Source organism: Rhinoraja longicauda, chromosome 12, assembly GCF_053455715.1.
Source record: "Rhinoraja longicauda isolate Sanriku21f chromosome 12, sRhiLon1.1, whole genome shotgun sequence".
Classification (NCBI taxonomy): domain Eukaryota; kingdom Metazoa; phylum Chordata; class Chondrichthyes; order Rajiformes; family Arhynchobatidae; genus Rhinoraja; species Rhinoraja longicauda.
This window is the reverse complement of record NC_135964.1, coordinates 50145512-50172696: the sequence shown is the minus strand read 5'-3', so window position 1 is coordinate 50172696 and position 27185 is coordinate 50145512. Positions and strand designations below refer to the sequence as shown.

Below are 27185 nucleotides of genomic sequence, written 5' to 3'. Positions count from 1 at the left end.
TCAAAACAAAACTCTACCCGAATAACTTCTCTGTTTCATTCCAGCCCCGACATGTTCTGAATGCACTGAAGAAGTATAGTCGTGCTGAGCAAAAAGACAGACAGCATACCCTGAAGCACTTTGACCACGTTCGTGTGGTTGACCCTGAGAAGGCGGCACAGATCAAATCTCAAGTAAGAGCACGATCGTAAAATTGTGGTTAATACAGTTCAACCTTCTTTGCAGATTTGGATCTTTTTTAAGCCAGTTGAACTACATATAATTATGTACTAATTTAGATCCAGATTAATTTGGTGATATACTAAAGGACACAAAGTGCTGGAGTAACTCAGCGGGTCAGGCAACGTCTCTGGAGAGCATGTTAGGTGACGTTTCAGGTCGAGATCCTAAAAGGTCTTGCCCTGAAAAGTCACCCATCCATGTTCTCCAAAGATGCAGCCTGTCTCGCTGGGCTACTCTAGCCCTTTGTGTCCTTTTGTGTAACAACCAGCGTCTGCAGTTTTTTGTTTCTATCATTTGGTGACATACAAGACCAAAAGAGTTCATCTCACAGTGTACTTAATCCAAACAAAAATTTTCTTTGCAAAAAGACAAAGTGCTGGAGTAACTCAGCCTGCCATGCAGAATGCCTGGAGATCATGGATAGGCGATATTTCAGCTTGGAACCCTTGGGATCCAAAACGTTGCCTCTCCATGTTTTACAGAGATGCGGTCTAACCTACTGAGTTGCCCTGGCACTTTGTGTCTTTTTTGTAAACCAGCATCTGCAGTTCCTTGTATCTGAAATTTTGCATTGGCTTGATGAAGTTTTGGATCAGATATATTTTGTTCTTTTTCCCATCTACTCCATTTCCTTTTGACAAGTGAAACTGCCAAACCGTGTATCGTAGTGAGGGAGACTATGTGCTGATCACTCAATTTTGCATCAGGAAAATTGTGGGGAAATGGGTGATGAAAGAATTTAAATCATATATCATTACCCAGCTCTGTTTAACTAATGGCATGGAAGTGTTGGAACTGTTTTACTCTTCTAGCGTATTCATTGGCTTTAATTATCTTGTAAATCAATTGTGGCATCTTTTTGATAAGCTTTCGACTTTTAGACTTCAGCCTTTAGTGATACAGCGTGGGAAAAGGCCCTTCGGCCCACTGAGTCCGTGCCGACCAGCGATCACCCCGTACACTAGCTCTATCCTACACACTAAGGACAATTTACAATTTATAGAAGCCAATTAATCTACAAACCTGCATGTCTTTGGAATGTGGGAGGAAACCGGAGCACCTGAAGAAATCCCACGCGGTCACAGGGAAAACGTACAAACTCCGCACAGACAGCACCCGTAGTCAGGATTGAACCCGGGTCACTTGCGTTATGAAGCAACAACTCTGCCGCTGCGCCAACGTTCCGCCCTAAACTGTGGCACCTGGAGGACAGAGGGAGACAATATAATGACAACAGTGGTCTGCTCTTGAGTGCAATGATTGAATACTTTGTGTAATTCTGTAGGGGAAAAAAACTGCAGATGCTGGTTTAAATCGAATGTAGACACAAAATGCTGGAGTAACTCAGCAGGTCAGGCAGCATCTCGGGAGAGAAGGAATGGGTGACGTTTCAGGTCGAGATCCTTCTTCAGACTGTGTAATTCTATGGGGTTTTTTCTACCTAGATGTCACCCATTGATGTCTATTGTAATATGAATTGTTGCTTTTAGACAAATATATATATAGGCACTGACAGAAAATATGTAATATTGTTTTCATTTCGCAGAACTAGCTAGCTCTTTAGTCTGATTTATTCAGAAACTGACTATTCTTGTTCTCATAAAACCCATAGAATTTGTACAGGCTAAATAATTATGGCATGAAAAAAACATTCACTGACTTAAGCTTATTAGTTTTTACAATTTATAACTGTCTCGTCTGAGGTTAAGTGCATACTCGGATAAGAAGCCCGAATGTGGAAGCATTCTTGCCAAACCCAGGGACTGAGTGACCTGCTCCCTGCATTCAATTCATATCTTACTGCCATCACTGTTAATTCAAACCCCCTTGCACCAAAGGCGAACGTAACATATAGTTTTCCCAGTGCCTGTGGTATATGGGCAATAATTTTCCATAATTTGTTTAAAGCACCCTGGGTTTCTCTGAAATCCAGTACTTATTCGCCATGCGTCTTTTTTCAAAAGATAGCAGCTTTTCCGTCCTTCCTGCCATCGCGGTTAATTTCACATTTCCCCACCTTCTATTCTATCTCCCATTTAATCCAAACTCAAGTACTCTTTACATTTCCTTAATAGCTTGCGTTAACATCCAGCGTACCGTCAGCACATTTCAATGCACTACTCTTTATCTAAATCATTGATTCAGAGCATTAAATAGTTTGAGATTGTGGCAGTGATCCATTTGGTACTCCACTAATTGCATAAAGTCATAGAGTCATACAGCACGGAGACAGGCCCTTTGGCCCAACTTGTCCATGCCGACCAAGATGCTTCATCTACACTGGTTCCACCTCCCATGCATTTGGTCCAGATCCCTCTAAACCTTCCTGTCCAATGTACCCGTCCAAATGTCTTTCAAATGAAGTCCTGCCATTTAAAAAATGTCCTGTTTATTCCATGCACTTTTCTAAACTTGACTAATTTTCAGACCATGCTAATTCCAATTTCCAGTTGACACTAGACAATAGGTGCAGGAGGAGGCCATTCGGCCCTTCGAGCCAGCACCGCCATTCAATGTGATCATGGCTGATCATTCTCAATCAGTACCCCGTTCCTGCCTTCTCCCCATACCCCCTGACTCCGCTATCCTTAAGAGTATCTAGCTCTCTCTTGAATGCATTCAGAGAATTGGCCTCCACTGCCTTCTGAGGCAGAGAATTCCACAGATTCACAACTCTCTGACTGAAAAAGGTTTTCCTTGTCTCAGTTTTAAATGGCCTACCCCTTTATTCTTAAACTGTGGCCCCTTGTTCTGGACTCCCCCAACATTGGGAACTAAGAGGGTCAGGCAATATCTCGGGAGAAGAAAAAAATGTGTAGGAAAAAAACTGCAGATGCTGGTTATAATCGAAGGTAGACACAAAAAATTTGCAGGAAGGGTCTCGACCCGAAACGTCACCCATTCCTTCTCTCCCGAGATGCTGCCTGACTCGCTGAGTTACTCCAGCATTTTGTGTCTACCTGCAAGATCTTAATGTTGTGTTCAAATATACAGGACGTGATGTTAAATGTTAAAATCCAAAGTGCCACCTCTTAACTTGCTCCCGATGGTGATGGAAGGGTTAAGCACTCACCCACGCTCCTCCGATGTTGAGAAAGGCTGAGCAGACACGTCATCGGGGTTATCAAGTGGGCTCCGACTTTCATCAACGTTTCGCTGACTGGGCCCACGACATCTCCAGTCGGCTCAGCTGTGCGTTCTGGCATCCCAGAATCACCCCCCTCTGCATTGGACTTAACCGCATCACTGTCAGACTTAAATTCATTGTGTTTTTAATCAATCTTTCTCAGGGGATCTTTTATTGTCAGATGACTCATACACTGTGTCTTGTATTTATCATTCCCATTGTAGTCATCTGCAGTTAAAGCGAGTTCCTAGATTATTACATTCAGAAGAGATTAAAACAACATGGTAACACTCAGATCCTACTATATTTCTTCTACTGCCCTTGTAAAGGTGTTCTGCAATAATGAGAACTGATATTTCCAACTGCCTCAGCATTTATATGATAAAACTTTCTGCCTTTTGTGTCTTGTAGGTAATGACCCACCTGCATGTCATTGATGAGCGCATGAACCAAAGCCTCTCCCTGCTCTACAAAGTTCCTTCAGTTGCAGAGGAGATTCAGGATGAAGTTGGTATGTTTCTCCAAGTGAAGTTAAACCAGGTTTCTGTCGGTTGAAGAAGGGTCCCGACCCAAACAGCCACCCCTCCATGTTCTGTAGAGATGCCGCCTGACTTGCTGAGTTACTCCAGCAGTCTGCCTTTATCATCAACTGGAATCGGCAGCTCCTCGTGCCTAACACCAGATTATGCTGGAAATGCTCAGCGGGTCAGGCTGCATCTGCGGAAGAGGAAACAGCGATTCGGGTCTGAGAAAGGAAGCCAGTTTTAATTTACAGAAGGGGTGGCATGAGAGATGGGCAGGACAGGGGGTATGGGGAGAAGGTAGGAACGGGGTACTGATTGAGAATGATCAGCCATGATCACATTGAATGGCGGTGCTGGCTCGAAGGGCCGAATGGCCTCCTACTGCACCTATTGTCAATTGACAGTGGAAGTATCCCAGGAGCGAGGCCAAACATGTGAGGGTAAGTTGTGTATAAAATGCTCTGGTCGATAAGTTAATGAGAAAAGTGGGAGAGAGAGAGAGAGAGAGAGAGAGAGAGAGAGAGAGAGCAAAACATGATCAACGGAATGTAAAATCTGAAATGAGACCAGAAGGGAGACAAATATAGGTGTCAGACCGAAGGGGCCGAATGGCCTAATGACATGACATGTCCAGCAAATTAGGCCATGGAAAGGGGTAAAACGGAGACAATATTACAACTGGAAGACCTGCAGCAGAACTGTCCAGTGCTCATAGAGAGAAAGCAAGTTACCTGAAGTTGTAGATGAGTCCTGTAGACTGCACTATCCACTGGACGAAAAAGAGGTGATGTTCCTCATGCTTTGTTACAATGGTGCAGGAGAGCACAGGCAGCAGGATGGAGCATAAAAATGTAGATTTTTTTTTTTAGATTTAGAGATACAGCGCGGAATCAGGCCCTTCGGCCCACCGGGTCCGCGCCGTCCAGCGATCCCCGCACATTAACACTATCCTACACACCCTAGGGGGATTTTTTTTTTACATTTGCCCAGCCAATTAACCTACATACCTGTACGTCTTTGGAGTGTGGGAGGAAACCGAAGATCTCGGACAAAACCCAGTCAGGTCACGGGGAGAACGTACAAATTCCATACAGACGGCGCCCGTAGTCAGGATCGAACCTGAGTCTCCGGCGCTGCATTCGCTGTAAGGCAGCAACTCTACTGCTGCGCCACCGTGCCGAAGATATTATCCTACAAAAATTGTAGGACAATATCTATTTTAATGGAGAAACTCTGACATTGTCATCAAATCCACCAAGGGAGATTGATGCTTGAAGGCTTTTTAATTTGTTGAACTTCCTTTCGTTTATTATGTTACCTACGAATAGTATATTTGCAGACCTGTTACGGCGTTGCAAACGAGAATTCTATTGTTCAGTTTTTCGGTGCAAATGACTATTAAACACATTTGACGTGACCTGGGAAACTGCTTCGCGGAGGCCAAGCATCAGATCTCAGACACCACCTCATACGTGCCTCTGGACCACAACCTCATCAAGGAAGTCAAGCTGTTGTTACCCAGTCATGGAACTGATTTTTCTCAGGAGATCTTCCCTCTGCAACTTCGGGCCCTGAGGTGTTCCAGGTTTTAGGCAGCCAGTCCCTTTGTACGCCCTGCCAAAGATTCACAAGCAGAGCTATCTGGACAGACCATGGAGTCATGCAGCACACAAACAGGCCCTTCGTGCCAATAGACAATAGGTGCAGGAGGAGGCCATTCGGCCCTTCGAGCCAGCACCGCCATTCAACGTGATCATGGCTGACCATTATCAATCAGTACCCCACTCCTGCCTTTCTTCCCATACCCCCTGACTCCGCTATCCTTAAGAGCTCTATCCAGCTCTCTCTTGAATGCATTCAGAGAATTGGCCTCCACTGCCTTCTGAGGCAGAGAATTCCACAGATTCACAACTCTCTGACTGAAAAAGGTTTTCCTCGTCTCAGTTTTAAATGGCCTACCCCTTTATTCTTAAACTGTGGCCCCTTGTTCTGGACTCCCCCTACATTGGGAACATGTTTCCTGCCTCTGACGTGTCCAACCCCTTAATAATCTTATACGTTTCGATAAGATCCGACCAAGATCCCCCATCTACACTAGTCCCACCTGCCAGCAATGGGCTGATATCCCGCGAAACCTTTCCTATCCATGTACCTGTCCAAGAACCCCCATCTACATTAGTCCCACCTGCCTCTACCACCACATTTGGCAGCTCCTTCCAAATATCACTCCTCGTCTGAGTGAAAAATATAGCCCCTTGGGTTTGTACTCCCACCTTAAATCTACATCCTCCGGTCATTGATTCCCCTACCCTGTGTAAAAGACTGCATTCACCCAATCTATTCCCCCTTATGATCTGTGTAAGAAAATAACTGCAGATGCTGGAACAAATCGAAGGTATTTACTTCACAAAATGCTGGAGTAACTCAGCAGGTCAGGCAGCATCTCAGGAGAGAAGGAATGGGTTTTTATTCACAAAATGCTGGAGTAACTCAGCAGGTCAGGCAGCATCTCGGGAGAGAAGGAATGGGTGACGTTTCGGGTCGAGACCCTTCTTCAGACTGAAGGGGAGAAGGAATGGGTGACTGAAGAAGGGTTTCGACCCGAAACGTCACCCATTCGTTCTCTCCTGAGATGCTGCCTGACCTGCTGAGTTACTCCAGCATTTTGTGAAATAAATACCCCCTTATGATCTTGTACACCTCTGTAAGGTCAACCCTCAGCCTCATGAATCCCAGGGAACAAAGTCCTAGCCTGCCAACCTCTTCCTGTAGCTCAGCCCCCCCCCCCCCCCCCCCCCTCAAATCCTGGCGGCATCCTCATAAAGAGAAAGCTAGAGCTCAGAGACACAGCATGGAAACAGCCCTTCAGCCGACTGAATCCATGCCCACCCGTTCACACTGTGGTTCTATGCTATCCCACTTTCTCATCCACTCTCTACACACTAGGGGCAATTTGTAGGGGCCAATTAACTTGCAACGCCACAAGTCTTTGGGATGTGGGAGGAAATTAGAGCACCCGGAGGAAACCCAGGTGATTACAGGGAGAACTTGCAAACTCCACGCAGCCAGCACCCGAGTCAGAATCGAACCCGAGTCTGACGCTGTGAGGCAGTGACTCTAACCACAGAGCCACAGTGCCGCCCCTTAGAAGTAAGAATATTTAGTAACCTCTTTAAATATAACAAAAAGACACTCCAGCACTGCACCACTGATTAGCATCACTTTAAGTTGAAGCCAAATAGCAACTGTGGCAGAACCAATCGATAAATAAAATCCTTTAAATGAACATTAAGCAAGATTAATAAGGTTACCAAACGAAACTAGGTAGCTTCTGCCAGGTTTTTAAATCACTAAACACTTGGATTCCATGAGAACATAGCCCCGTTTGTTGGCTTGCTGCAAATATTGTGAGAGCATGCCTTGCACTTGATCAATGGCCCTTCACCTTGACTATGGCTTGAGACTAGTGCCGTGGCAGGGCACCAAATGCAGCTCGTATTTTAAATAAAGTAAATATGCTCCAAGTTTCACAATGCAAGAACGCCGAATTTTCTTTTCAAGCTTATCTATTTAGTTTAGAGATACAGCGTGGAAACAGGCCCTTCAGCCCACCAAGGCCACGCCGACCAGCGATCACCCCCTACACTTGTTCTATCCTACACATTAGGGACAATTTACAGCAGCCAATTAACCTACAAACCTGCACGTCTTTGCCATTGAAGGCTTTGTGGCCAAGTTTGCGGCTGATACGAAAATAGGTGGAAGGGCAGGTAGTGTAGAGAAAGCAGGTACTCTGCAGAAGGACTTGGACAGGTTGGGCAGATGAAATATAGTGTAGCCAAGTGGGGAGTCATGCATTTTGGTAGTGGGAATAAAGGCGCAGGCTATTTTCTAAATGGGGTGAGAATCCAGAAATCGAAGGTGATAAGGAACTTGGGAGTGAGGGGTGCAGGATTCACAAAAAGTTAATCTGCAAGTCGAATCGGTAGTAAAGAAAGCAAACTGAATGCTAACATTGCATACAAGAGGGCTTGTATATTTGGAATATGTGAGCAATATTAGGCAACACATCTGATGGAGATGTGCTGGCTCTGGAGAGCGTCCAGAGGAGGTTTACAAGAATGATCCTAGGAATGAGTAGGTTAACCTATGATGAGTGTTTGTCGGCACTGGGCCTGTACTCGCTGGAGTTTAGAAGAATGAGGAGGGGGGGGGGACCTCATTGAAACGTACAGAATAGTGCAAGAATTGGATAGAGTGGATGTGGAGAGGATGTTTCCACTAGTGGGAGAGTCTGGGACTAGAGGTCATAGCCTCAGAATTAAAGGACGTTCTTTTAGGAAGGAGATGAGGAGAAATTTCTTTAGTCAGAGGGTGGTGAACCTGTGAAATTCTTTTCCACAGAAGGCTGTGGAGGCCAAGTCAGTGGATATTTTCACGGCAGAGATAGATAGATTCTTGATTAGTACAGATGTCAGAGGTTATGGGGATAAGGCAGGAGAATGGGGTTAGGAGGGGAGAGATAGATCAGCTATGATTGAATGGTTGAGTAGCCTTAATTCTACTCCAATCACTTATCACCTTATGTGGGAGGAAACCGGATCACCCGGAGTCACAGGGAGAACGTACAAACTCCATACAGACAGCACCTGTAGTCAGGATCGAACCTGGGTCTCTGGCGCTGTGAGGCAGCAACTCTATCGCTGCGCCACCGTGCCGCACCCTCTTATCTGAATGCTAAATTTCCCATGCCTTTGCATTCCTTAGTATTTTGAAACATCAATTTACCATTGTGTGAATTGAGTGTGTCATGATGGGATATTAATTGGTGCCTGTGGCAATAACAAAGTATTCTTATACCCAAAGCTGAAATGTTGAAAATAAGTCTTTGAACTTCGCAGTGCCGTACCAACAAAAAAACCCACCTCAATCTCAGTCTACTGCAGTGAGGTTATTGCATTTCACTTTGCAATTAAAATATTGCAAGTGTCTTGCTTTGGAAGAATATCCAGATGAAAATCAAAATTCCAAACCCACGAAGTGTTGTTTTTTTAAATTTAACACCATGAACAGATTCTGCCAGGATTTTTTTTTCTAAAGATCAGTCACTGTTTACAGAATCACAGATAGCTGTGTTATGTAAGTCTGAGACACCAGATAGAAGAATAATGCTTTAAATCTCTCTGCAATTACTGCACAGTGAAGATCTGAATCTACACCAACTGTTGGTAATAGGCTTCATACATTTATCTGAAATTGAAAAATCAATAATCCTCTTATTCAAAATCTTTTTCATTTTATTGAAGTAAATCCAGTCTGAAAGGAAAGCGGCAAAAAAACAAAGTACTGGAAGAACTTCTGTCAGTACTGGAAGGCCTGTTTCCATGCTGTATCTCTAAACTAAACCAAACGTGGGGGGGATGTGTACTGTAGATGCTGTTTTAAACTGAAGATGGACACAAAACGCTGGAGTAACTCAGCGGGACAGGCAGCATCTCTGGAGAGAAGGAATGGGTGACGTTTCAGGTCAAGACCCTTCAGACTGATGTCAGGGAAGAGGGAGATACATAGATAAGGAAGTTTAAGGTGTGAAAATAGGACAAAGGGAATGGAGATCAAAGAAAATGTAGAATGGACCATTGTTAGCTGGGAGAAGCTAACAGCAAAGCAAACAGAGATAAAAGTATAGTCGGAGACAGTAAGACTGGTCGGAGAACTGGGAAGGGAGAGGGATGGAGAGAGAGGGAAAGCAAGGGTTACTTGAAGTTAGAGAAGTTAATGGGGTGTAAGCTACCCAAGCAGAATATGAGGTGCTGTTCCTCCAATTTGCGCTGAACCTCACTCTGACAATGGAGGAGGCCCAGGACTGAAAGGCCAGTGTGGGAATGTGCGGGGGAGTTAAAGTGTTTAGCAACCGGGAGATCAGGTAGGTTTAGGCGGACTAAACGGAGGTGTTCAGCGAAACGATGGCCAAGCCTGCGCTTGGTCTCGCCGATATATAGGAGCAGGTGGAGGGAAATGGACATTTGCAGTTCATTGTTTCTACCTGCTATTCTGTATTTCTTCCATTTAATTCAATAAAATTATTCAAATTGTTGATAGACACAAAGTGCTGGACTCAGCGGATCAGGCAGCATCTCTGGAGAAAAACAGATGGGTGACATTTCAGGTCAGGAGCCTTCTTCAGACTCTTGACTCGAAACGTCACCCATCCTTTATTCTCTGGTGCTGCTGCCTGACCCGCTGAGTTACTGTAGCACTTTATGTCCACCTTTGGTATAAACCAGCATTGGCAGTTCTTTGTCTATGCTCCTTGTTGAAACTGTTAATATCTGAGGCAAGGAAAGTGCACAAAACGCTGGAGTAACCCAGCAGGTCAGGCAGTGTCCCAGGAGAACATGGATGGATGCCGTATCGGGTCGGGACCCTTCTTCGGACTGATTGCAGGGGTTGGAGGGGGGGGGGTGGATATGAATGCTGGAAGTGTGAAGGGGGCAGGATAAAGCCTGGCAGGAGATGGATGGTGCTGTCTGAGGCAACTTGCCTTATATATATATATATGAAATTAAAATCGGGGTGAAGCTTGTGCGTGCGGTTCTGTCGTTGAGTCACCGTTGTTGCCGCACTCCAAGAGCGTGACTTGTCTTTGCGCAGATGAGCTGCTGCAGAAGGAGAGGAACTACATGGATGACATGATGGCAAACTCCGTCAGTGACACACGGATCAGCTACGGCAACGACGCCCTGGTCCCTTCCCTCTCCGAGACCAAGACAACCATCGAGCTCCTTGCCGACGAAGGGGAGTTCAGTCTGGACGACCTGCAGCCTCAGCACCCATTTGTCATTGACTCCATCCCTGCCAACACGGAGAACGAAGGTAGTAGATCAATCTGGGGCCTGCAACTAAGCAGCAATGTAACGTTCAGTTTGTTCGACTGCTGTGATTTTGCTACAATTTGGTATCGGTGACTTTGCATTTGAAATATTTTATTTATTTAACTCTGTGCATTTTATATTGGTAGAAACTAGCATTTAATACCATAATTAAACCACTGACAGCTCGAGGGAATTGGTTGTTTTGTTCCCATTTTAATCGAATGGCAGTAAACTGGATAAGAATTTCCTTCGTCTGAAGAATGATTCACAATTTGCTCATCTCTTTCGACCTTCAGGAAACAAGGCATCAAATTAATTTGAAGAAAATACTAATCTGAATTTGCCACATTTTTCTTCATAGTTCCACTTGGAGAAGTTGTTGTTTTCAATTATTAAATGTCTCCACAAACCAATGCAGGGGCCATCCTTTCATCGACCAGGCCTCTTTCTCTCTCTCTTCCCCCTCTCCCCTCACAACCACAGATAGATGCCAACAGATAGACTTAAAATGCAGGGGCAGTTCAGCAGGACAAGCAGCATCTCCGGAGAGAAAGAATGGGTGAAGTTTCGGGTCGAGACCCTTCTTCAGGCCCGAAGATCCGAAACGTCACCCATTCCTTCTAACAGGAGATGCTGCCTGTCCCCGCTGAGTTACTCCAGCATTTTGTGTCTATCTTCGGTGTAAACCAGCATTTGTAGTTCCTTCCCACACATAGATTCCAACAGCTTTGTTTTGGGTCAATGGGAACAACTTAAGTCTGAAGATAGACACAAAAATGCTGGAGTAACTCAGCGGGGCAGGCCCAGTGACCCAGGCCCCAGCCACGGGCTCCACAGACCCAGGGCCCAGCCGCGGGCTCCACAGACCCAGGGCCCAGCTGCGGGCTCCACAGACCCAGGGCCCAGCCGCGGGCTCCACAGACCCAGGCTCCATCAACTGAGGAAAGTACTTCTCATTCTCACTGGGAGCATATTTTTTTATTCAGCTCTTGTTTCACTCTCCCTCACTGAGTATGCATAAATGGAAAAGATATCCTGGTTTGCAGAATAGGTTGAATTGAATTAAATTGAATAGATCAAATCTACCTGCACGCCTAACTGTTACAAATGCAGTTTAAGAAAGACTGCATAGATGAAACGAATGAACCTTCAAAATAAATTGCTGCTTAAAACTTGAACCTAATTATTATTGTGTTCTGCAACCCAGCTCTTGTGCTGTGATAAACATAATTAGGTTCTGGAAATTTACGATTGCAGCTCTCATACTTTGTCATTTTAATAATTTTCAATTTCTCAGTTAAACATGCCAAGTCAAACCAGAGGCTGAGTTCATAAGCTCTGAAGTTTTTATACTCATTTTGTTTTAAGGTATAAACTCCTGCAGAGTATGTTTGTGGTGTAATACTTAAACCAAAACAAACAAATAAGTGACTTTTATTTCCTCAGCACTTAACACTGGTGTAAGTTTAACTAAAGTGTGTAGGTTTGTGTTGTACTGTCCTTTGGGTCTTGATTAGTACGGGTGTCAGGGGTTAAGGAGAGAAGCCAGGAGAATGGGGTGAGGAGGGAGAGATAGATCAGCCATGATTGAATGGCGGAGTAGACTCGATGGGCCAAATGGCCTAATTCTGCTCCGAGAACTTATGAACTCACCAAGGCACGAGAGAGAATAACAGTGAAGCAGGGACTGAACCCGTTAAAGGTTCCAGTTTCTTGGTCACGTCATGATTTGATTTCTACGGGTGGCCGAAGTGATGGGGAGATGGCAGGAGAATGGGGTTAGGAGGGAGAGATAGATCAGCCGTGATTGAACGGCGGAGTAGACTTGATGGGCCGAATGGCCTAATTATGAGCTTACGATGCCGCCTGTTTAGATTGTCGGGGGGGGGGGAGGGGGTTTAGACGTGGTCATGGGAGAGGCTTTAATACACTGCTCGTGCTTCCTTCAGTTGCTGCTAATTTGTCCGCCCTGCCAGTTGGTGTTTTTTTTACCTGCTCTTTCGTTTCTGTCTCCCAATAACCGTTCGCAGTCGAACCAGTTGATGCACGGCCAGCTCCAGACCGAGGACTTACCACCCGACCAGGTATCCCATTGGCTCGGCCTTTAACAGATGCTAACCGTGTGCGTGCGCTTTGTCATAATACCTTCTCCTTGGGTTCTACCTATTGCCAGGGTAGCCTGCTCTTGACAGCAAGGATGAAGTGCCCAATTAAGTTGTCAGAAGCACTTTTGTGAGCCAAAATAAAAGGCGTCATCTGCGGGTCTTTACACTTAGTGACTGAATAACACGCCACAAAAGCTTTTCACTGTACCTCAGTACACATGACAATAAACTAAACTGACTTTGAGAGTCCTGAACAACTATCTACCTCATCGGTGACCCCCAGACTATTTTTTGATCAGACTTTATCTTGCACTGAAAGTTATTCCCTTATCGTGTACCTGTACACTGTAAATGGCTCGATTGTAATCATATACTGTAGGGTGACTGGTTAGCACATGACAAAAGCTTCTCACAGTACCTCGGTGCACATGACAACTAAACTAAACTGAACCGAGGAACTAGGATTTCTGCATTTATCGCTCCCACTGCACCTTTTGCACCCTCTAATTTGAGCACGGCCTAGCTGACAAATAGTTTTCTCTTCCCAGCCTTGCAACTGAGGCCAGTTGTAGTGTCCATCAGTGGATAGGTAACTTACTGTAGATCTCAACCACACCATCTGTATCGGATTTTCTTTAGAGAAAGGGGTCCTTCATGGCTGTGTATGTGACTTAGGTTCTGGACTCACTGGGATTAAGATGGAGGAAATCGCTGAAGTGAAGATGGAAAGTGAATTCCGACAGGACTCTGGGTATGAGGTGCACCATCAGAAGCTGGTGAGTGGCATAAGTGAAATATTTGCAAGATATTGCAAGTAATTTAACAATTGTTAAGGGATGCATCAGCTCCGATCAGTACAAGGCGGCAGGCGAATTGAAAGTCTTCACCATTTTATAAATCGTGCACATTCTGTTCCCATTCTTACCATGATGAATATCAGGCAGCCGCTCTGTGACACTTTTAACTCTGGAGCTTTGGGCATGAGCCTTAAGCACTCTGATTCTATGGTTTTTTTTCCCCCTGTTCTTTGCTTCAATGTTGTAATCTAAACATTTGCAAAATGTCGTTTCAATTGGTCTGGCCTTGTTCTAGGGGGGGGATACTCAGTCCAAATACCAGCTCGACTAAATACCAGCTCGGTCTACTTGCGATATACACCGATCAGCCAAAACATTATGACCACTGACAGGCGAAGTGAATAACATTGATTATCTTGTTACAATGGCACCTGTCAAGGGGTGGGATATATCAGGCAGCAAGTGAACGGTCAGTTCTTGAAGTTGATGTGTTGGATGCAGGAGAAACGGGCAGGAGTAAAGACCTGAGTGACTTTGACAAGGGCCAAATTGTTATGGCCAGACGACTGGGTCAGAGCATCTCTGAAACGGCAAGCCTTGTGGGGTGCTCCCGGTCAGCAGTGGTGAGTACCGACCGACAGTGGTCCGAGGAGGGACAAACCACAAACCGGCGACAGACAGGGTGTTGGGCGCCCAAGGCTCATCGACGCGCGAGGGCAACGAAGGCTATCCCGTCTGGTCTGAACCCGACAGAAGGTCGACTGTGGCACCAGTCACAGAAAATGTTAATTGTGGTCACGGGAGGAATGTGTCACAATACACAGTGCATCGCACCCTGCTGCGTATGGGGCTGGAGAGGACCAACAACATATTAGGCAGGTGTTTTGGCTGATCGGTGTACATGGCGGCGCAGCGGTATAGTTGCTGCCTTACAGCACCAGGGACCCGGGCTTGATCCTGACCATGGATGCTTGTCTGTGCAGAGTTTGTACTTTCTCACCGTGAACGTGTAGGTTTTTTCCGGGTGCTCTGGGTTCTGACCCCAAAGGTCATCTATCTGTGTTCTCCAACACTTTGTGTCCTCCCTGTTACAGAGCTTGTTATCCATGGCCCACTTTTGTTGATGCTTGTGCAATCCTGTGGCAGCTGAAAGTTCCTTCCCTGCCTCCCAGTAGTGGAGCCACCTTCACTTCCATGTTTCCCCCAAACCTTGGACATCCATACTCAGGATCTTAAAATTCCCCACAACCCTATCATGATTACAGAGGCCAGTTCTGATTCCACACCTTTCAAGGCCTCCTCCAGTGCCATAGTGAGGCCCACCGGAAATTGGAGGAACAGCATCTCATATTTCGCCTGGGGTATGAACATCGACTTCTCCAACTTTAGATAGTTCCTCTGTCCCTCTCTTCCCCTCCCCCTTCCCAGATCTCCCTCTATCTTCCTGTCTCCACCTATATCCTTCCTTTGTCCCGCCCCCCTGACATCAGTCTGAAGAAGGGTCTCGACCCGAAACGTCACCCATCCCTTCTCTCCTGAGATGCTGCCTGACCCGCTGAGTTACTCCAGCATTTTGTGAATAAATACCTTCGATTTGTACCAGCATCTGCAGTTATTTTCTTATACTTTCAAAGTACCCTGGTCGGTGACCCTGAACTTTGCCAACAGTTTAATTTCTTCCCACTCCCACCCTTTAGTTTGGTTTAGTTTAGAAACGCAGCGCGGAAACAGGCCCACCGAGTCTGCGATCCCCGTGTATTGTCACTATCCTACACACACTAGGGACAATTTTTACATTTACCAAGCCAGTTAACCTACATACCTGTACGTCTTTGGAGTGTGGGAGGAAATCGAAGACCTCGGAGAAAACCCACTCATGTCACGGGGAGAACGTACAAACTCCGTACAAATAACACCCGTAGTCGGAGTTGAATCCGGCTCGCTGGCGCTGCATTCGCTGAAAGGCAGCAACTCTACCGCTGCGCCACCGTGCTGCCCTGTAGGTGGATGTATTTCCATCGCACCTACTTTCATCAGAGGTAGGTGCTGTGGAAATACAAGCTGTTAGAAGTTATACCTTGCTCAAAGAAGAAGTGCCCTTGAAATCCACATTCCCCACTTGCATCATTGTTTAGTTTTTAACGAATTGCATCAGCATAGAAAGAGAGAGTCTAGAGTGTTTAATTGTCATGTACCGACAGCAGAAGAATGAAATGCTTACTTACAGCAGCATTACAGGCCTGTAAACACAATGCACATAGATAATATATAATAAATCACAATTCAATAAATTAATAACTCCAATATTAGTGGGGCGGGGGGAGCCTGACGTCCTTAGTACAACCACGGTCCATTGTTGAGGTTAGTACAGGTGGTCCACAACTTACAATAGACAATAGGTGCAGGAGTAGGCCATTTGGCCCTTCGAGCCAGCACCGCCATTCAATGTGATCCTGGCTGATCATTTACAGTTTAAGAATAAGGGGTAGGCCATTTAGATGGCTGATCATTCACAATCAGTACCCCATTCCTGCCTTCTCCCCATACCCCCTGACTCTGCTATCTTTAAGAGTTCTATCTAGCTCTCTCTTGAAAGCATCCAGAGAATTGGCCTCCCTCTGCCTTCTGAGGCCCAGAATTCCACAGATTCACAACTCCCTGACTGAAAAAGTTTTTCCTCATCTCCGTTCTAAATGGCCTACCCCTTATTCTTAAACTGTGGCCCCTGGTTCCGCACTCCCCCAACGTTGGAAACATGTTTCCTGCCTCTAACGTGTCCAACCCCTTAATAATCTTAAACGTTTCAATAAGATCCTCTCTCATCCTTCTAAATTGCAGCGTGTGCAAGCCTAGTATACAACGGGGTTATGTTCCGACAAACCCATCGCAAACCAAAAGTATCGTACATTGAAATGCATTGAATACACCTGATCACGTGGCCGTAAACGAGCTGCGGCTCGCTGCCGTTGCCCAGCGTTTGCACCATTGTAAAGTTGGAATATCGTATGCAGAAGCATCGTTAGTCGGGGAGCATCTGTACTCTGCAGATGATGGTTGGTTATAATGGGTAAAACAAAATGAGTAATGGGTAAAATTAAAATGAGTAAATATAACTTTATAAAGGTGTTGCTTCCCAGATTTGTTGGTGGTGCCAGGGGTTATGACCAGTTCTGGTCGCCAAATTATAGGAAGGATGTCGACAAAATTGAGAGGGTACAGAGGAGATTTACTAGAATGTTGCCTGGGTTTCAGCACTTAAGCTACAGAGAGAGGTTGAACAGGTTGGGTCTTTATTCTTTGGAGCGTAGAAGGTTGAGGGGGGACTTGATAGAGGTTTTTTACATTTTAAGAGGGACGTACAGAGTTGACGTGGGTAGGCTTTTCCCTTTGAGAGTGGGGAAGATTCCAACAAGGGGACATAACTTCAGAATTAAGGGACAAAAGTTTAGGGGTAACATGAGGGGTAACTTCTTTACTCAGAGGGTGGTGGCTGTGTGGAATGAGCTTCTGGTGGAAGTGGTGGAGGCAGGCTCGATTTTATTATTTAAGAGTAAATTGGATAGGTATATGGATGGGAGGGGATTGGAGGGTTATGGTCTGAGAGCAGGTAGATTAGACTAGGTCAGAGAAAGTGGTCGGCGTGGACTGGTAGGGCCGAACGGGCCTGTTTCCGTGCTGTAATTGTTATATGGTTATGAGGATCAGGCAGGGGGATGGGGGTTGAGAGAGAAATTGATTGAATGGCAGAGTGGACGATGGGCCAAATGGCCTCATTTTGCTCCTATCACTAATGAACTGAGGGTGTCTGCTTTGAAGAAGTGTTGCTTTTAAACGTGTTTTACTGGAGCCAGTCACTAACCCTATGTTAAATTTTAATTATTTAATCAGGCCGTCCGTTTCTGCCAAGACTTCAGAATGGGCTTGATTGCTGCCCTTTATCTTAAATCTTAGATGTGCTAATTTAATTGATGCAATTGGGAATAAATGTAATCTGGTTGTTGTCAGTTTAAATTAGTTTGGAAGATTGCCCCTTTGAATGTCAACTGATTTGTCATTCAGCGCAGGGCGGGTCTTGCAGAACGATGATGAATGCTTTTCGTTCGCTGAGTGCTTCCCATTTAAAAAATATATATATCTCCGCCTGTCTACGTTACACTAATTGAATTTCCAGGCCGCGTTAAGAAATGCTAGTGTGTGGATGCGCTTGTGTGTGGATGTGTTTGGAAATAAATTGAAGTCATGTGGTTATGTGAAATGTCACCACCGTTCGAAGGATTAAGGAACTTGTATGTTTGAAGCTTAATGAAACATAGACAGGCAGCTGTTTTGCTAATGATGTACAAAGGGGCTGGATTCTCAATACAAGGATGGGGTGCACAGATTATAAAAATCCACGATTCACAAAATGCTGGAGTAACTCAGCGGGTCAGGCAGCATCTCTGGAGAGAAGGAATGGGTGACGTTTCGGGTTGAAACCCTCCGAGGGTCTCGACCCGAAACGTCACCCATTCCTTCTCTCCGGAGATGCTGCCTGACCCGCTGAATTACTCCAGCATTTTGTGAACCTTCGATTTGTACCAGCATCTGCAGTTGTTTTCCTATAAAAATTCCATCCGCCGCTCGCTGCGAAAATGTGCCTGGGAGATCGCCCTGGTTCCAGTAACGCGAGCAAGAGCCAGGGTCTGGCGAATTCCCCGCGGGGCTTGGCGGGTTTGGGCGATATATTCATTGCGTTTCTTTTCTAGGTGTTTTTCCCGGAGGATGTTGGATCAAATAAAGGAGCTATCATTGGTCTCATGGTTGGGGGCGTTGTCATAGCGACCGTGATTGTCATCACTCTGGTGATGCTGAAGAAGAAGCAGTACACATCCATCCATCACGGGGTGGTTGAGGTAAGTCATTAATTAGCCGCTTAGACCCCCGAGTATCCAGTCTTTATGTTTGCCGGCTGTTTGTTTTTTTTTTAAATCAGCGTTCTTCTTCCCCTCCCCTCCTCCCTCCTCTCCCCTCCTCCCTCCCACGGCGTTGATTTATCGGTGAGCGATCATTCTGCCTCAGGCGCTGGGCCCGAGTGAACAATTCTCACTTGCGGCAAGCCAGTGATTTATCCTGGCAATTTTCGCCGCTCATCTCGGCTCGGGGCCCATCATCGGCGCCCCCTCCTGGGCTCTCGTTGCGAAAACTGCGGCGTAGGGTCAGCAAACTAGCGGGTGCGTGGAACGTGGGGATTAGTCACGAGTTGTCACACTGGCAGTTACTTGCCCCCTTCACCACGAGCCTTACACCCGGGGGCTATTCATGAGGGGAGGGGGATGTGTTTTTTTGAGTTGTTGATTTATTGGTACAGCACGGAAACAGGCCATTCGGCCCACTAAGCCCGTGCCGTCCAGCGATCCCCGCACGCTAACACTATCCTACACACACACACGGGACGATTTACAATTTTTACCAAGCCAATTAGCCTACAAACCTGTACGTCCTTGGGGCGTGGGAGGAAACCAGGGCTCCCGGAGAAAACCCACGCAGGTCACGGGGAGACCATACAAACTCGGCACAGGACAGCGCCCATAGTCTCTGGCGCGGTAAGGCCGCTGCGCCATCGTGCCGGTGTTTCAGGAGCTAACTAGACACGTCTTTAAATATCAAGGAACAGATGGCTGCCTGGGTCTCTAGTTTTCCAACTTTGCATCATTCCTGGAGTTCATCAGTCTGAAAAAGGATCCCAATCCGTTAGTGTCCATATCCATCTTCTCCAGAGATGCTGCCTGACCCGCTGGGCAACCCAGTTTCCACTCTGCATCTCCAAATTCCAAACTAAACCCAAAGACGGCTGCACGGTGGCGCAGCGGTAGCGTTACTGCCTCACGTGTCAGAGACCCGGGTTTGATCTGACTATGGCGCTTGTACATTCTCCCCCTGATGCTGGAATTTTGAAGGATGAGAGGTGATCTTATTGAAACATATAAGATTATTAAGGGATTGGACACGCAAGAGGCAGGAAACATGTTCCCAATGTTGGGGGAGTCCAGAACAAGGGGCCACAGTTGAAGAATAAGGGGTAGGCCATTTAGAACGGAGATGAGGAAAAACATTTTTTGTCAGAGAGTTGTAAATCTGTGGAATTCTCTGCCTCAGAGGGCAGTGGAGGCCAATTCTCTGGATGCTTTCAAGAGAGAGCTAGATAGAGCTCTTAAGGATAGGAGAGTCAGGGGGTATGGGGAGAAGGCAGGAACGGGGTACTGATTGTGGATAATCAGCCATGATCACGCCAGCTCGAAGGGCCGAATGGCCTACTCCTGCACCTATTGTCTATTGACCTGCGTAGGTTTTCTCCGGCTGCTCCGGTTTCCTCCCACACTTCAAAGGCGCGCAGGTCTGTAGGCTAATTGGCTTTGGTAAAATTGTAAGTTGGCCCTAGCGTGTGTAGATTAGTGATAGTGTGCGGGGATCGCTGGTCGGCGCACACTGGGTGGGCCGAAGGGCCCGTTTCCGCGCTGTATCTCTGAGCTGAACTCAAGCAAGCTGTGGGCATGCGGTGGAAGAAGCCCAGTCTCGAGCGGCAAGCGTTTTCTCACTCCTAGTCCTGTTCCTGTTCACCGCCAGAGCCCTCTGCCTGAACCCGGGACCTGTCAGTAAACGCTGCACATTTCCATTCCCCCCTCCCACCATCTGTGCTCACGGCAGCGATTCTGCCACTGCTCCTGCGTCGGTGGTTAAGTGCAGCTGCCAGCAATGAGTTTTCATATGATTGCCAGTGACCCCAGGGGAACGCTGTGTGAGAAGAGCGAAGAAGTGAATACAGATGAGGCACATCATTTAGGAGTTCAATACTCCATCCCCACGCATGGCAGCAGCAGGTTTTTACAGAATGCATTGTCCTGGCTGCTGATCAAAATTCTTCAGCAGAGCAGAGTCCTGCACCAGCTCTGTGGAATAGCTATTTTTACATCGTCGTAGAATAGCACAGCACAGTGACAGGTCTGAAGAAGGGCCTCGCCCTGAAACGTCGCCCATTCATTCACTCCAGAGATGCTGCCTGATCCGCTGAGTTGCTCCAGCATTTTGTGTCTACTTTCGATTTAAACCAGCATCTGCAGTTCTTTCCTACACATGGTGACAGGCCTGTCAGCCCACCACATCATGCCTATCTGCACTGATCCCTCTTGCCTGCATTAATTCCATATCCCTCTGTGCCCTGTCCATTCAAGTACCCGTCAAGACGGGTTGCGCAGCTGGTAGAGCCGCTGCCTCACAGCGCCAGACACCCGGCTGCGATCCTGGCCTCGGGTGTTGTCTGTGTCTGTGGAGTTTGCACGTTCTCCTTGAGGGAAGGGGAGGAGGAGGGGGGTGGGTTTCCTCCGGGTGGTCCCAAATGCCGAAGACGTGCCCGTGCGGGTTTGTAATTCATTTGACCGCTGTAAATCGCCCCTAGTGTGCAGGGTGTGAAAGTGGAATAACATGGAACTAGCGTGAACGGGCGATCGATGGTCGGTGTGGGCCGAAGGGCCTGTTTCCATATTGTTTCTCTGAACCACTGTGTCCTCAATGTTACCTACTGTTACTGTTCCTGCACCACCACCTCCACCTTCCAGATTCCAACTAGCTTGTGTGAAAAAGTGACCCCTCAAATCCCCTTTATAACCCCCCATCTCACCATAAACCTACGCTCTCCAATTTAGATTCCCCTACCATTTTTATAACCTCTGCGTCTTGCCTTAATAACAATAATAATAATAATAACTTTTATTCATATAGCAATTGAATGCAGCCCAAAGTGCTTTCCACAAAAACAAACACATGTCTGAACAAAAATGCAATTTAAAACAGTAAGGACAGAGGCAGTTAGTAGTGTACAAAGCACAGATTAATATAAATATATAAAATGTAAAATTGGGAGTGTAAAAGAGCATAGGAAGTAAAATCAGTTAAAAGCTTGATTAAAAAGATATGTTTTTAACTGCCGTTTAAAAAATCTCAACTGAGTGGGCTACTCTCATAGCCCTGGGTAGGTCTGCCCTGTAGTTTTAGACACCCCTTACATGAGGGATTGGATACTGGCTATCTACCCTATCTGCCTTGTCATTTTATATAACGATCACGTTGCCCCTCAGCCTCCTTGGCTCCCACGTAGACAGACCCAGCCTATCCAGCCCAATACTCTGAGTAACTGAACCCAGGCAACATCCTGTAAATCTTTCCATCACCCCCTCTAGCTTCATCACATCCCTTCCATAGTCCAGTGACCACAACTGCACACAATGTTTACTTTAGTTTAGTTTAGAGATACAGCGTTGAAACAGGCCCTTCAGCCCATCGAGTCAGCGATTCCCCGCACACTAACACAAGCCTACACACTTATACCAAGTGTACAAACCCAACCCAATTAGCCTACAAACTTGTACGTCTTTGGAGTGTGGGAGGAAACCGAAGATGCCGGCGGAAACTGGGAAAACCGGGGGAACGTGCAAAATCCGTACAGACAGCACCCACAGTTGGGATCGAACCAGGGTCTCCGGCGCTGCAAGCGATGTAAGGCAGAAACTCTACTGCTGCGCCACTGTGCCGCCCTGATATTCCATGTGTGTGTAGAAATTAGCTTACTGCAAGCTTTTTCCTGTTTTACCTTAATTTTCAAGAAGCAGCCAACAATGTACAGCAGACGTTAACTTGCTTTAACCAACTGAGCTCCGGGATGCTTTTCTGTACTTGCCGGCATCCTCTGTGCCTTGACTTTAACGTTGTCTCTTCATATTAATGTCCAGCCCACAGACGTCTCCATTAAGCCTTTTAAAACGTCAGCCGTGCTTGAGCAGTCGAGGCAAGAATGATCAGCTTGACATCCCCTCACTTGTTAACTCACTGGCTTTCCCTTAGAGGGCGGCACGGTGGGCAGTGGTAAAGTTGTTGCCTTACAGCACCAGAGACCCGGGTTTGATCTGGACTACGGGCGCGTGTCTGTACAGAGTTTGTACGTTCTCCTGACCTGGTTTCTCCGGTTTCTTCCCACACTCCAAAGACGTGCAGGTTTCCAGGTTAATTGGCTTGGTATAATTGTAAATTGTCCCTGGCGTGTGCGGGATAGGATTAGTGTGCGGGGATCGCTGGTCGGCTCGGACTTGGTGGGCCGAAGGAAGGCCTGTTTCCTCGCTGCATCTCCAAACTAAACTAGAACAAGGCAGACACAACATGCTGGAGTAACTCAGCGGGTCAGGCAGCATCCCGGGAGAGAAGGAATGGGCGACGTTTCGGGTCGAGACCCGAAACGTCGCCCATTCCTTCTCTCCCGGGATGCTGCCTGACTTACTGAGTTACTCCAGCATTTTGTGTCTACCTTCGATTTAAACCAGCATCTGCAGTTTTTTTCCTAAACTAGAATAAACCGTTTTAAGTGCCCATCCCATACCTACTCAGACCTTACTGTCCTGGACCTCCACCCATGCCAGTGTGAGGCCACATGCAAACTGGAGGAGCAGCACCACTTGGGCAGCTTACAGCCCAGTGGTATGAACATTGATTTCTCCAATTTTAGGTAACTAACCAGCAAGCAAACCTCCCCACCACCACTGTCACATCATCAATCTGCAGAAGGGTTCTGACTGCAAAAGGTCACCTATCCTAATCTGAGGAAAGACATTCTTGCCATAGACGGAGTACAGAGAAGGTTCACCAGATTGATTCCTGGGATGGCAGGACTTTCATATGAAGAAAGACTGGATAGACTCGGCTTGTACTCGCTGGAATTTAGAAGATTGAGGGGGGATCTTATAGAAACTTACAAAATTCTTAAGGGCTTGGACAGGCTAGATGCAGGAAGATTGTTCCCGATGTTGGGGAAGTCCAGAACAAGGGGTCACAGTTTAAGGATAAGGCGGAAGTCTTTTAGGACCGAGATGAGAACGTTTTTTTTCACACAGAGTGGTGAATCTGTGGAATTCGCTGCTACAGAAGGTAGTTGAGGCCAGTCCATTGGCTATATTTAAGAGGGAGTTAGATGTGGCCCTTGTGGCTAAAGGGATCAGGGGGTATGGAGAGAAGGCAGATATAGGATACTGAGTTGGATGATCAGCCATGATCATATTGAATGGCGGTGCAGGCTCGAAAGGCCGAATGGCCTACTCCTGCACCTATTTTCTATGTTTCTATCTATGTTCTCCAGTGATACTGCCTGTTCCACTGAGTTGCAGGGAACATGCAAACTCCTCACAGACAGCACCCGACGTCTGGATCAAACCCTGGTGTCTGGTCTCTGAGGCATGTTGTTTTGGTGTTTGGTGTAATTTCTGTTGACTGAATGGGAAATACCAAGAAGCAGTAAATGACTACAAGTGGCAAGCTAGGGCAAGCTTCAGTCCAAAGTGGCGCAGCGGTAGAGCTGCTGCCTTACAGCGCCAGAGACCCGGGTTCGATCCTGACCACGGCTGCTCTCTGTACAGAGTTTGTACGTTCTCCCCGTGGCCCGCGTGGGTTTTCCCCGGGTGCTCCGGTTTCCTCCCGCACTCCAAAGACGTGCAGGTCTGTCGGTTAATTGACCTCTGTAAATTGTCCCTAGTGTGTGTAGGATAGAAGGAGTCTATGGGTGATTGCTGGTCGGCGAGGACTTGGTGGGCAGACTGGCCTTTTTCTACGTTATATCTCTTTTAAAAAAAACTAAAACATTTCCACAGGGTTATGTCAATGTTCATAAGTTCAAGGAGCGTAATTAGGCCATTCGGCCCATCATGTCTACTCCGCCATTCAATCATGGCTGATCTATCTATCTTTCCCCCTCAACCCCATTCTCCTGCCTTCTCCCCATAACCCCTGACACCCGTACTACTGAATCTGCATACTAAAACTCTCGTTTGTTTGTTTGTTTGTTTGTTTGTTCCTGAACTACAGCCAAAACGGTACATGACAGCGCGACAACTTTAGGCCCACCTTACTCACCGTCGTCCCTTTGGTGCTAATGGAAGAAGTTTCATTGAAATTGGTGTTATATTTTTAAAGTTATTCACATTTTAAAGTTTAAATCTATCTCCTAGGGAGGGAGGGGAGGGAAGGGGAGGATAAGGGGGATGGAGTGGGGGGAAGGGGAGGGGAGAGGAGAGGGGAGGAGAGGGTGCTGCACCAATGCATGAGAGGTTTGGGCCCAACGGGTCCACTTGGTCGAGTCTTCATTATATTGGAGTGAGATCAAAATATGTTATGGATCTACTGCTGGCCTACACTCCTTGTTGATTTGGATTCTTTCCATGAAAGAAGACGTGGTTATTTTTACTCTCTCTGAGCAAATGGCCCTTCTCTCCCCTCAGGTCGATGCTGCCGTGACTCCTGAGGAACGCCACCTCTCAAAGATGCAGCAGAACGGCTACGAAAACCCCACCTACAAGTTCTTCGAGCAGATGCAAAACTAAAAAACAAAAGTGCTCGTTCTAAACAGTAGTCTAACCTCCCAAGCTGGACTGCACATGATAGCTCCTGCTGTGTGTGGTGTTACAGCTTGGCTGAGACACTCCGTGTACCATTATTCTGCTCATTCTCGCCTTTTTTGAACAGCTGTGCTGTAACACAAGTAGATGCCTGAACTGGAAGAAGCGAAAACTAAGAATCAAAATGTGTATTCTTGATGAGCATTTTAACTGTTCTCACTACATGGTTATCAATGAATGTTTTTTGTGAATTGTTAGGGTTTCTCTGTATCTAGTGCATGATACTTGTCTCCTCCCCCCCCCCCCCCCCTGTCCCCAGTTGCTATTTATCAGGTAGTTTGTTAGCAGGTTGTATTGTAATCTTGTGATTTTTGTGCAAATGATGATGTCCTTTTTAAATTGCGACACGCTATTAACCTTATATGTGCTGACTGACGCGAAAGGGGGTAGGGGTTACTTAGGTGCTTCTGTCTTTGGTCGATTTGAGCTACTTTGCAAGAGAAGCAAATACCATGCTGGTTTGGTATTTTCGTTTTACTTTGGGCGGGCGGGCTAGGGGTAGGGTGACAATGACAGTGGGATGAGTAAAAAGCAGGCTTACAATGCAGTAAATTGTCGTGTTAGTGTTGATGATTATTCCAGGTAACACATCGGAACTTTTTTCTTTTCGTCTTTTCTTTGCAAGAGAACTGCTGTTGAGCTAAATCTTCTTTGATGCTGTACAGTGTCTGTGAGCTACAGAATAAAGGAAATGGCTAGGATCCCGTGCCTGTGATTTGTGTACCATTTTCAGTGTCATTCACTTCAGGATCTTCTGCCCATGTTAACCTTTGATTCTTTCTCTTTTTTTTTTGAATGTAACTGTATTAGTGAGTCCCCTGTGACTTGCATCTACCCTTGGCAGAGTTAGTGCTTTCATGGGGTCATGCTTGCAACAGATGTATATACTGAGAGGTGTCTCAGTGGTAAGGTGGGTTGTACAGATGTAGCTTTAAGAATGGCTTTCTACAATGTATTACACAAATAAATTTAACACGATTCTTAATGAACCGTAACTCGAATAGGTTTCTTTTTGTGGGGAACAATGTGTGCGTCGAGCTGATGTTCAAGGGCAGGTCTGAAAAAGGGTCTCGACCCGAAACGTCACCCATTTCTTCTCTCCCAAGATGCTGCCCGACCCGCTGAGTTACTCCAGCATTTTGCGTCTAAGCTGATGTTCAATATGTGTTATCGACAGGGTTATTAGCACGCTGGTGCAGGGATAGTGTTGCTGCCTCACAGCGCCAGAGTCCCGGGTTCAATGCTGACTATGGGCGCTGTCTGTACGGAGTTTGTACGTTCTCTCTGTGACCACGTGGTTTTTCACCAGGTGCTCCAGTTTCCTCCCACACTCCAAAGAAGTACAAGTTTGTAGGTTAATTGGCTTTGGTTAAAAAATTGTAAATTGCCCCCTCGTTTGTAGGATAGTGCTAGTGTACGAGGTGATCGCTGGTCGGCGCGGACTCAGTGGGCCAAAGGACCTGTTTCCAAATGTACCTCTAAACTAAACATCTGTAGGAAAGAAAACTGCAGATGCTGGTTTAAATCGAAGGTAGACACAAAATGGTGGAGTAACTCAGCCGGTCAGGAAGCATCTCTGGATTCGTTCCGGGTCGAGACCCTTCTTCAGTCTGAAGAAGGGTCTCGACCCAAAATGTCACCCATTCCTTCTCTCCCCAGATGCTGCCTGACCCGCTGAGTTACTCCAGCATTTTGTGTCTGCCTTCAAAACTAGACATCTGCTTGGACAGCATGCAAAAAACTAAGCTTTTCACTGTACCCTGCAACACTTGACAGTAATAAACATAAACCTCAAATCTCCCCGAGGTTATTAAAGGCTCTGCATAAATGCTGCAGTTATTCTTGGCACCAGGAGGAAGTGGGAAGGATAGACACAGGATGCTATGTCCTGCAGCTGTGTTGATGTTGATGGGGCCGGCTGGCTGGGAGGTGAGATGAGATCAACTAAACTTGACCTCAGGATTCTGCCCTCGTAGACTTTGGTGGTGAACCATCCAGCACAAGGACAAGCCCCTCTCTGGCTCGGATAGCAGCTGCACACTGTCGCTCCAGAGATGTCTGGCATGC

At 46.5% G+C, this 27185-nt stretch overlaps 1 protein-coding gene across 2 annotated transcripts in view; it reads left to right on the top strand.

Annotated features, from left to right (window-relative positions):
- LOC144599006 (amyloid-beta precursor protein-like) overlaps nt 1–26108 on the top strand; it is a 161654-nt gene extending 135546 nt beyond the window's left edge. For both annotated transcript variants that reach the window (XM_078409728.1, XM_078409727.1), the window contains 7 exons: nt 45–173; nt 3761–3860; nt 10528–10749; nt 12779–12832; nt 13529–13629; nt 18396–18542; nt 24942–26108. In XM_078409728.1, coding sequence (XP_078265854.1) covers nt 45–173; nt 3761–3860; nt 10528–10749; nt 12779–12832; nt 13529–13629; nt 18396–18542; nt 24942–25043 — 855 coding nt within the window. In that variant the 3' untranslated portion in view covers nt 25044–26108. The remainder of the gene's footprint in view (nt 1–44; nt 174–3760; nt 3861–10527; nt 10750–12778; nt 12833–13528; nt 13630–18395; nt 18543–24941) is intronic.
- Nucleotides 26109–27185: the final 1077 nt, after the last annotated feature.